Here is a 12373-nt window from a genome sequence, read left to right as displayed (position 1 = left end):
GTATAAATATCTTACGCTTACTCTATCCGGAAGTTTTTGTTCTTTGCCTCTCTTCGGTGCTGAAGATTCGGAAGTCACGGATTTCATTTTAATCGCATCGGATGGTTTCTTCCCGATTAATCTCGTGACTTCATTATTCAGCGCTGATACAACAGCTGATAAACGTGTCACCCATTCGGTTGATCTCAATAGCTCGGATTTCATTTCGATCCCATACTGATAGCCAAACAAACGTTCCACTAATGTCCTGTTAAATCTTTCGACGATAGCTTGACTACGGTGGGCCTCTTTTTCACCATGCCTGATTTCGACATCGTGCTTTGTTAACAGTTTAGTTATTGATCCCATAAACTCGCGACCGGGATCTACTTGAAATAGCTTAGGCCATTTTAGTGGTCCGCGTTTATATATGCGACTCAGTGCATTAGTTACTTCTGTTGAATCTTTCGAGGTTAATCGCTCAGCCTCCTTGTATCGACTAGCCACATCCACTACGGTTAAAGCGTATTTGTACGTTTTGCGCCTTACCTTATCGTGGGGAAGAAACAAGAGGTCAGTCTGGTGAACTTCATTCGTTGTAAAAATATCAAACTTCTTCCTCGATATATAACGCGGTGCCAGTAAGTACTGGTATATTTGCCACATCGCTTGTTTCTTTAACGAATCCTTGGCCAAATCTTTAGATACCTTAGCCGCAGTGGCTAATTTTTTTATTGCTCCTATACCTTTCCAATATCCTTGTGGGCTATAGTAAATTTTATTCATTATTAATTAATATTGATGTTTCTTTTAATATGACTCATGACTATCGTTGAATCGCATCATCATTTTTGCATAAAAAATTCCATCTGTCGTGGCAGTATAGGTATATAAATCTGGCCGACTTCATGCTCCATCTGCACCACAAGCGTAAGCTCAAGGGCAGTACAATCATGACCTACCTTGTGGCGCTCAACCCCGACCTGGCAGTTCCGAAGGATCGGCGCATGACAAAAATCCTGGAACTCCAGGCTGCTACGCTCATTCAAGCTGGAAGACCAAAAGGAAAAATTCTGTCCACCTGTTTGGGTGAGAGATGCACCTTTCGAGCCACTCGAAACAACGTCATTCTATAATCTGATGAAAAGACGGTCTTCCTACTGACGCTGGGCCTGTGCTGGGACTTCTTTGCAAAGAATCAGTGCCCAGGACAGGCCGATAGATCATTCCTCATCCCTCCCCTATCATCGAATGTCGACGCAGAAGACAAACAAGAGCTCCGTCTATGTCAGGTTGCTACATCAGACGATCCAAGGCACGCCTTTTTGTATCGGTAGCCGAAGACGGGTTGCGGGAAACAGAGTTTTCCCATACATGGAGTGGTCACCTGGCGCCGACCACATAGCCAAAGACTGGCTAGGGAACAGAGTCTGGAAATAAAAGATGAAAGACCACATCTGAAGGTATGCCCTCCACCGATTCCGTCCGATAAAGATGCACTAAGGAGTAATGCAGGATAAGTAACAAATCTAGTAAAATCTTTGATATTTTTTATATTTGTATACTTATCCTGCATCACTGCGTCTAAAGGGGCCCACCCATCGCAGATCTACCTCCCCACGATGCCTTCCGATGTTTCGGACTCCAGAGTAATGTAAGGATCTGTGACGTCACTTCCTTTGGTCACGTGGGAGCTGTGTGATGGGCTGGCCTCTCAGCTAGTTGGAACAACTTCTTCAAGCAAAGACCTTCACACAGCTCTATTCTCTGTCAAGAACAAGCAGTATTATGCATTAAGGAATAATGCAGGATAAGTATATAAATATATAAAAAATATCTAGGATTTTACTAGGTTATATATGTGTATATGTCCACAAATACACAGTAGCATATTGTATATGCCTACAGTCTGACCAACACATACACAGTAGCATGTTGTATATGTCCACAGTCAGACTAACACATACACAGTTGCATGTTATATATGTCCACACATACACAGTAGCATGTTGTATATGTCCACAGTCTGACCAACACATACTGTAAAACAGGAAATTAATGCGAGCAGAATATTAATGCGAGCAGAATATTAATGCGAAAAATGCGAGTGACAGAAGGTCGCATTAATTTTATGCGCATTAATTTTTCAAATAACAATGTCACCTACACAAAGTGAAGTTGAGTAATGCTCAGTTCACATCCTGTCAAGCAGCCCAGATTGGCGCCAGCCACGAATTATCCCATCAATGTCCTTTACAAACTTGTCAAGAGCAGACACGAGCCAACGCGCATGAATGGGTTTCATGACACTAATCCGCAGGTCAACAGGAGTGTGAGGATTGTCACCTGATCGAAGATTTGATACACTGATCTGTTTTCTACTTCTTTTCATCAAAGGGCCGAACGTATATACCAGTACCAACAAGACTGTCAATTAAAACAAAACTAACACAATGATAGCTGCAAGGAAACCATTCTCACGCTTGGCCATCAAACATACAGGCAATTAGCTTAAATAATATTAAAATAACGAAGGAATCTCACATTGAAAAAACATGGACAGGGGATTTAATGTGCACAGTTATTTTGTTTATCTTTGTCTACTCACAGTTCCTGCTCAAAACGTCATTTAAAACAAACGAATCGTTTTCAGGTAAGACTTTAATTTACGTAGGTTACATTTATTAAAATAACACAGAACATAAATCCAGCGCATAATTTTTTAGGAAAGGGTATGGGCACTCGCATTTTTAAAATGCTCATTTTTGTCTAAAATCAAGAGCTCGCATTATTTTCATGTCGCATTAAATTCCTGTTTTACAGTACACAGCAGCATGTTGTATATGTCCACAGTCTGACCAACACATACACAGTAGCGTGTTGTATATGTCCACAGTCTGACCAACACATACACAGTAGCGTGTTGTATATGTCCACAGTCTGCCCAACACATACACAGTTGCATGTTATATATGTCAAAAGTCTGCCCAACACATACACAGTAGCGTGTTGTATATGTCCACAGTCTGACCAACACATACACAGTAGCATGTTGTATATGTCCACAGTCTGACCAACACATACACAGTAGCATGTTGTATATGTCCACAGTCTGACCAACACATACACAGTAGCATGGTGTATATGTCCACAGTCTGACCAACACATACACAGTAGCATGGTGTATATGTCCACAGTCTGACCAACACATACACAGTAGCATGTTGTATATGTCCACAGTCTGACCAACACATACACAGTAGCGTGTTGTATATGTCCACAGTCTGACCAACACATACACAGTAGCGTGTTGTATATGTCCACAGTCTGACCAACACATACACAGTAGCGTGTTGTATATGTCCACAGTCTGACCAACACATACACAGTAGCATGTTGTATATGTCCACACATACACAGTAGCGTGTTGTATATGTCCACAGTCTGCCCAACACATACACAGTAGCATGTTGTATATGTCCACAGTCTGACCAACACATACACAGTTGCATGTTGTACATGTACCTCTTGGTTAATATAATTGATTTTAAAATCTGAAATTAGATTTGAGTATAAATTCTGGCGGAAGTGATCAGACAATCTATGATTATCTCCCTTTCACTGATTTTCTAGAGTACCAACAGAAATAACCAGTCTTGTCAAATGTTTTCTGCATCATGTATACTACCCTTGAAGATCAGGGTTAGAGTTGGTCTTCAGCAACCCATGCTTGTCTTAAGAGTTGAATATGCTTGTCATGAGAGACGCTTAACACGTTTCGGTGGTCAGGCTAGGTGACTTGGTTCTTCATTTCCCAACTGCCAATTGCTACGGTACCTTACTTTTCATGGCGTTGTTAAAAGCAAACCATTTAAGAATTTAAACATGGTTGCGGCCGGAAATTGGTTTAGAACACCCTGGGACACTCTGGCACATTCCAAATTCATAGCGGCGATGTGACTAAATGACTATGTTTTGACGGAGTTGGTACAAGCAAACCATTTGAGAAATCGAACATGGTTGAAGTTGGAAATGAGTTAAGAAAATCTTATTTGAGGATTTTAGCCATACATTTTACTATTTTTCTCATGGCTTGTATGCCAAACTCTGATCAAACTCTTTCAAACTTTCCTTGCATTGTGCCGCAAAGTGTGTCAGAGCTCACATGTCATTTTTGCTAGCTATTGTCCATCATAAAAGATGTTTGTGGTTTTGTTGTATGGAAACATTTATTTATGTTTGCATGTTTTGATTACCCTTTTTTCATAGCCTTTAGTATATTTTCAAGAATAGCTCTATTTTGGGTTATGTTATTGTTTACCCTTGTAGTATGAACTTTATAATCAAATGTACCATGTACAAGGGCAGAATAGGTCTCCGGCGGCAACCCATGCAAGCCCCTACTTAAATAAGGATGTGTGACCTGGCTGGTTATGATACGTGTACTGGAAGTGACCTCTGAACTTGACTACGAGTGCACATGCGTGAGCGGAAGCTCAGGTGTTAGATGGGAAAATGCAATAGGAAGTAGCATGGTTACGGATGGCGGGGATTTGACATGAACTGTCAGTGTTGTGTTGAGTCAGAGAATAATAACAGTGGAAAGGGCCAAAAAGGTAATTTAACAGGTTAGACTTGTCGACCAGGTTCATTGCATGTCATCGTACCCTGATGGAACTGGACATTGCTCAGAATATCAATCACTGGTTTGTCTCGTCTAGAGTTGATTATTTACTGGCCACTGTCATAAAGCTATAAAATTGCTGAATGTGGAGTTATGCTACAAACAAACCTTTCTTACTGTGATTTTTTTATTTTTTTATTTTTTATTGTTCCCAGAGTTGGAGATTAATACAGTATTCGGTCAAAGACATATTTCGGATAGCATAGAATGGCACAATACACTCATTAAAAAATTAAAGGCTTAGAAACAAACATTGTCCCATTACAAACCCAAAACGGTTGCAACACACAATCAGACTCAAACATGGCATGTATCAACAGGGAGCTAAAAATCAAATATTGAGAATAAAGGTGACCATTTTTGTTAGTTAAAGTTATTTTTGTTATCCTTTTTTATAGCAATAAATTTCTCGATTGAGTATACGTTTTTAAATAGTTTTCGGTTTGGTTCTTTTAATTCCACTTAGATCTACATGAATATGCCTTTTTCCCAATAAAACTATATGATTGATAAAAGTATTAGATTAGTTACAACCAAACCAAATAAGATATTTTGTCAATTTAATTTTTTGTGGAAGATAATGATTAAGCCAAAGTTCAAGATCATTCCAAAATTGTTTAGTTTCATTACATTCCTAAAAGACATGGCTGACGTCCTCATTGACAACATTACAAAAGCTACAAACACTGTTGTCCACAAGATTCATTGTTAATAGTTCCTTCTTTGTGTGGATAATTCCATGTAGAAATCTGTACTGAAAATCTAAAAGTTTTACATCCTTCAGTTTACATCTATAAACCGTAAAAAATGTTTTCAAATTAAAATCACAATAATTAAATTTTTGTTGTGTTCATGGAGATTCCTGCATTCCGATTAGCTGATTTGGTCCCGTGTTATTGCGTTCATTTCCCAATGAATGTAAAAAATTAAGCCACGCCCATCGCGGTACACTACTTTTGTAACTGCGCAATGTCGGGGAAGCCCAATATTACAGTCGAGGGAATTCCCTTTCTGCTCACGTGTATCGTCATGCACAGGACATTTAGCGACTTTCATGCATATTCATTGTCCACACTACCCTTTCAAACCGAAGGCCGAGAATGAATGAAACAGCAAACGTGCAGGCTCGCTCGTCTGGTTTTTTCCCGCTCGCCTCGGTTCAACTTTCATGTCTTCGGGTTTCATTTCTAACTAGCATTTCTCCAACTGTGTTTGACCGTAATCAGGGAAGTATTGTTTGAATCACGCAGTAAATGACCATGTTATTTGAAACAGACGCCTTCTCTCGGACATATTTCTTCCGGTTCGTTACAGTCTGACTGTTGCAGTTCTTTTCGCCTCTTGCCATAATTCTCTCCGTTGATTGGCTACTGGCTGTGTAGGCGTGTCAAGTTATGTGCATAAATTAAACGATCACCTGATTCATGTCACGCCACTGTATGTATTCCTACACCTGGAATGTTTATAAATGTCGTCATTTTTGTCTGTTTTGATATATGCAACTGTTTTGGGTTAAACTATTGTAGATAAAACATGTTTTACGTTGTCGAATTTAATTATGAGCATTGACTGTATATTTTTTTTCGGTTCATTGAGGTATGAATCGAAAAACCGATGTGCAAACTTTTGTAAGAATCCGCTACGCGGATTCATACACTTTGCACATCGTTTTTCATACCTCAATGAATCGAAAAAAAGACACAGTCAATCCTTAAGTGAAAAATTTATTGCCATTTATCACAAACTTTAAGATTTTTTTCATTTGATATTAATTTATCATAAAAGTTTTCATCAGACTTCATCAGATCACTTAAGCAACTGTATATATACAAACTCTGTTATTTTTCTAGTTTTCTGGATTGTTGTTTTCCAGGATTCTGGTATATTGAAGATTTCATATCTATAGTCTAATTTTGTAGCTTTCCTGCTGTGATTGATCAAAACTCAATTGAATCAAATGTGCTGTGTTCCAGAGCATCCAGGTGCTAGGAGGTATGGGGTATGTGACCGATATGCCAGCTGAGCGACACTATCGAGATGCAAGGATTACAGAGATATATGAAGGCACCAGTGAAATACAGCGCCTTGTCATAGCAGGCAATCTTGTGAAACAACATGGATCTTAAACTAACATGCAACTCCAGGAAATAGGAACATCATTCACACACAACTTCTTAAATCTTAAGGTCAAAATGATAAGATTAACATCAATGATCTTTATATTATTGATAGAGACGATACCTGTAATTACAGCCAGTGAAACTCATCAAGTTGCTGCCACTTTCAAAATATGCAGGTTCTCTATTTTGTCATTTTACAAACAATCAATGTGTGTTGACTTTATCAATCTGTATAAGTTGAAAAGAAATTATTGCAATTGTGTTGATACAACAGAATCTCAAATCTAAGTCATCAGTTGTGACAAATTCTTGGTCACATGACAGTGGCTTACGTCAGTAACAGACTTGCCATGTAATAGTGTATATTATTGTATGTATCCAGAATCATTGAAAGATAGATTTCAGAAGGAGTGATGTTGACTATGAGTGTGCGTATTTGAAATAAATGGAATGATTTTGAAACCCACTTGTGTCATTTCATTCTGCCAAGTATTCATTGTATTTGAGTTTTGATCTTCTTCCCTGTTGAAAAATATCTAAACCTACATGACTCCTACAGTTTGCATGACTCAAATTCAATGAACTGAAAAATAGTAACAGTTTATCTTTAGCAGCCTTGAAGATCCGGTATAGAATAGGTCTCCAGCAACCCATGCTTGCCGTAAAAGGCGACTATGCTTGTCGTAAGAGGCAACTAGCGGGATCAGGTGGTCAGGCTCACTGACTTGGTTGATGCATGTCATCGATCTCAACTGTGTGGATCGATGCTCATGATATCAATCACTGGATTGTCTGGTCCAGACTTGATTATTTACAGATAACCATCATATTGCTGAGGGTGGCGTTAAACAACAAACAAAGTTAATCTTTAGTAATTTTGAGTAAGCAGCCATTTTCACTTTTTAGCTTAAGTTGGGGTGTCTGTTCATCCATCATTAACACCATTGGGTCACAATAATATATGCAGTAAGCCAAGTCACAGACCAACTTCATAAGTCTAAATTATTTGCCACGATAGCCACAAAGTTAAGATAACTTACTGGTATTATCATGAGTGTGTCTTATTAGGGAAATACCACTTTCCATGGATTCTGTGTTTGAAAAGGTCCCCCAAACTTTGCTGGCCGTAAGTGGTGACCAAGTGTTCAACCCTGATGGCTTGGTTAATTGCCTCTCATCATGCCCCCAATGCCGTGATATAACTGGAATACTGTTAAAAGCGGCGTTAAACCCATCTCACTCACTCACTCACTCATCATCATGCCCCTGGTCCAGATGCTGATTATTTTCAGGCTGCCATCATATGGCTGAGTGTGGTGTTAAACATGTGTGTATGTGTGTACTTTCCAGTCTGGCCTGCGCACACCGGAGAGGTCGATAGGTTGGCTCTGGACATGTGGAACTGTCAGTGGCGTCTTGGTGGTGGTGACCAGTTGGCCTACCACCAAAGGGCTGAAACTAGGGACACCTTCCACATCTTCCAACTATCCAAGATAGAGGCAGAATGGTGAATGAGTTGATTCTTAGCAATGAAGTCCCATCACTGCCCAGGATGAACAGCTCCATACACTCGGCATTCAAATCTGACATGAGTGATGTCAGTGCATGTAGCTCACTCACTCGTGCCGCTGTTTTGGTGTCTTTTGGTGAGGTAGTATCTTTGGTTGTAGAGTGAAGGGGTTCAACGGCACAACCATCAGCAAAGTCAGGACCACGTTTAGATCACAGGCGGGGTATCAGAAGTCTGATCTTCCAGACGGAAAGAACGTACCAGCGCCTGTAGCTCCAAATCCTTGGTCATTTTCCGATCTTCAGCAACTGGCAGGAGGGAGTTCAGGGCCACAAGGTAAGTCGTCAGAGTACTACCCTTCAGATGTCATTTGTGGCGCAGGAATAGTAGATATTCTGCCAAGAATTAGAGTGATGCTGTGTCAGCATGCTGGTGTTTTTTTGTCTTTGCATATTTCTCGAATAGAGGACGGTCTGTGTGCAAGGGTTATTGCTTTCACAGCCCACACAGAGTAGCCCTTGGCATTTAAAGCTCTTTGGAAATGGACCAGGCGTGAAGATGTAACCAATCTGGCACCGGGTCTGGTAGTCTGTGAAGGTGGATCAGCAGGTTTGACCAGTCGGGAAGTTTGAGGGGGTTGGTGGAGGAAATTTCTCCACAAACCACAGGTCCAAAAACCGGCCACCAAGGCGCTGGGATTGCTGAGGTGTCCACAGACAAGGCGTCAGACCGAGGGCATCCGGATGGAGTTTTCACTCTGTGGGGGCTACTTTGTCTGGTCTGGAGAGGGTGTCTGCAAGAATGTTGCAACAACCTGGAATGTGTTGCATCTGAAAGGGATGTCCAGTTTATCAGATGAAATAACCTGAATGTCTGCCATAACAGGGAGGAGTAGTGAGTCATTTCGCGGTTGCGGAGACACCATTCCACGGTGATAACGTCTATGGATATGGTGATCCGAGTGTGTTGGAGTATCTGCATCCAGTGAGACAGAGCCAGGATGAGCACTTCCAGTTCCAGACTGTTGATACGCAATGGACTGGAGCGGCGGACCACAGCCCCAAGGCAACATGACCCTCCAGATACCCTCCCCAGCCTATGTGAGGTGTCTATGAACAGGTGTAATAAGGTCGTGAGCTCTGTCAAGGAGACGCCATCTAAGACATTCAACTCCACCGTCTACCATTGGAGATGTGGTTTTAGGTGGTCCGGGTTGGGGGGGACGATAGACTGTTCCTTGTCCCTGATGTAGAGAACACCTGGATGGGGTGGAGATGAATGGCAAATTCTGCGTTGACGCGAGGAGATCCTGGAGTGCCTGCCGTCGGCAGAGAGTGCGGGGTAGTTGTAGCACAGGGAGTAGATGGCGTTGGATTCGAGGTTGCAACCTGAAAGTGGCCTCCGATATATTGGAGATCAAATGAAGGTTTGAGCTCCGATTTCCAGACATTGATAATCCAGTCCAACTGACAGAGGAGACGCAGAGTAGAAGCCTGGCATTAGTACAGGCAGCTAGTGCATGTGTATGATCTCTAAGGTCTCTTTGCCTAGCAGTGTGTTGATGTTTGAACGCAGTAGCTGTAGGGGGGTAAGTGTATGCTATTGGTGACACCCAATCTCATTAAAATCAGATCTTTTGCTACAGCTAAACAAAGATCTGAGGACATCCCATTACATCGCTTTTGCGAATTTGGACTGACCAATGAAATGACAGACAAGAAATCGACATTAGCCAATCAGAAGGCAGCTTTCTCAAAACTTTACGACACTAGTTTCAAACTGGCGACTACGCTTCGAAACATATTTCCACGTATTCTCGATTAAAAAAATTAAAGCTTACAAGAAGAACATTCTGGAATGGCTTATAGATGGCCTAAATTGTAATGGATATAATCATAAAACCCGAAACTGTTGTTCGGAATACCCTCTGTTAAATATTTCGTGGTTGCATGATTTGAAAATACATTCCGACTGTCACTTTCATGATCTGGTAAGTGACTCTCTGATTGGTTAGATGAAAGGTCGTTCTGTTCTGACGTGACCTGTAATGGGATGTCCTCAGATCTTTGTTTAGCGATAGCGAGAATTAAGATCTGATTTTAATGAGATTGTGGTGACACCATCAAGGGCTGGTCATCTTTCAGAGTCAGCTGATACCCACGGTGCTTGCGACGTATGGATGTCCTAATTCGGCCCTCATCTCTCACATACAGTGGTCTCGATGACTTGAATGGCAGGGGGCGGGAGTTCCCAGTCGTTGGCATTCGTCATATCAATACTTGGGCTTGCGGTCACCACTACACCTCAGGAGTGGTTGCCTGGGCCTCTGCGCCGAAAAGTTCTCTTTGGCTTCTTTATGGACCAGGGTTGGCGAAGCAGGTTCCTCTTAAACTCTGAGTCCCACTCAGTCAGTGCCAGGTAGCCATGGCATAAGTAGTAGTGAGTTCAGCCACCACCGCCCACACATGGGCCCGCATGTGGTAAATTGGCCGTTGTTGGTACGCCTGACTGTGGTCAGCTGATCAAGCCGGTTAGGGTTGTCCTCAGACAAGTCTTGAAGAATGGCTCTCAAGGTGTAGGCCATGACCAAGAGGGGCACAGTACTGGTGCCTTCAGGAGGCGCCTGAAGCATCGGTGCCACTTTCGCCATGGAAAACTGGTATGTCGCTGTGGATGACATGTAATTCATCGATGAAATTGTTGATAATGGCACCAGTGATGTATCAACAGTGACAGGATGAGATTGCGTCGGTGGGTAAGGGGTGGGTTTGGACAAGTCGGACATTCTTATTAAAGATAGGCGCCGCTTCAGAGTCTGCTGGATCTGCCTTGAAACCTGCAGGTATTTGGAGAAAGCAGTTGGAGAGAGGAGCAGACTATCTTTGCACCTATCCAGGCGCAGATGGTAGTTCAATTAAGACAAAGCATGCAGGTCCGACCCCGATTTATTCCCTTGACAGTTGCTACAATGATAGTGTATTCAAACTGCGTTCCCAACCGATGATGTATGCTATAATCATTATCCTAGTCTTGTGGGTTTATGGATAAAAAGTTTAACACAAAAAAACTATGTGTTTGATAACAATAATTTCGCTAAGGTACGGCAATAAATTGCAATACAATGAATACAGAACACATGCCATGACAATATGTGACTACTAGGTGAATTCAAGATTCAGTCGTCTAAGGTGCCGCGATTCGCTGTGCAGAGTTGCGTCCCTTGGGCACACCAGAAACCTATGATTGTGGGTTCGAATCCTGGTTCGCCCCGATTATGTTTCTAGGTTTGTCAGCACCATACCCGTGCTTGTGGGTTTCACCGAAGTGGTAATCGTCTGAGACCTGCTTCACTTCGGGCTTTCCTCCCACATTAAGCTGACACGCTGTAATATATCTGTAATAATGTTAAGAGCGGCGTTAAACCAAACTCACTCACTCGAAGGATTCAAGTAGCTAATGCAGAGACACAAAAACAGGTTCTGTCTCTGGGCATGACAGCAGTAATGTGCTGTTCAGTGATGTCACTACTTCAGGGGTCCCATATAAGCTGTGTGACAGGCTAAGCCCCACAACCAGTTGGAACAATTTTTCTTCAGCAAGACCTCTCACAAGCTCTTTCTCTGTCAAGAACAAGCAGTAAATGCATTTGGGTGTAATGCAGGATAAGTTAAAACATTATAGCAACAGTGCAGTGAAGGAGCTTATCCCTTTTAACTGAAATAGTTGAAGCTCATAAAATCAATTCTTGCCTCTCATTATATACACAAGTATACTCACTTATACACGTCTCTTCCCCTGGTACGGCTAATAGTAGAACCCTCTCCCTCATATGTATCCTCCATGCTGTAATATAGTCTCATTACCAGTAATTGAATGCTGCTCTTTCCCAGCATCATGGTTATTAAGTGAGACAGGAGATCCAAGCCATCATGAAGCAATTAGAGTCGAGTTGTCCTACATACTTTTATGTCAAATCACAAACATTTTAAAGACAAGAGAATACAATATCTGAGAAAATGATTTTATCTTGGGGCCAACAGTCTCATGAAACAAGGTGGATCTGATTGTGTACAACAGTGT

At 41.6% G+C, this 12373-nt stretch overlaps 1 protein-coding gene across 1 annotated transcript in view; it reads left to right on the top strand.

Annotated features, from left to right (window-relative positions):
- Positions 1 to 7228, top strand: part of LOC139455689 (short-chain specific acyl-CoA dehydrogenase, mitochondrial-like) — a 95624-nt gene extending 88396 nt beyond the window's left edge. The window contains exon 12 of the mRNA XM_071237239.1: positions 6637 to 7228. Coding sequence (XP_071093340.1) covers positions 6637 to 6789 — 153 coding nt within the window. The 3' untranslated portion in view covers positions 6790 to 7228. The remainder of the gene's footprint in view (positions 1 to 6636) is intronic.
- Positions 7229 to 12373: the final 5145 nt, after the last annotated feature.

This window comes from Haliotis cracherodii, unplaced genomic scaffold, assembly GCF_022045235.1.
Source record: "Haliotis cracherodii isolate W230 unplaced genomic scaffold, xgHalCrac1.p SCAF_11, whole genome shotgun sequence".
Taxonomy (NCBI): domain Eukaryota; kingdom Metazoa; phylum Mollusca; class Gastropoda; order Lepetellida; family Haliotidae; genus Haliotis; species Haliotis cracherodii.
Note: the sequence above shows the minus strand (reverse complement) of the source record. Positions and strands in the feature narration are given on the sequence as shown.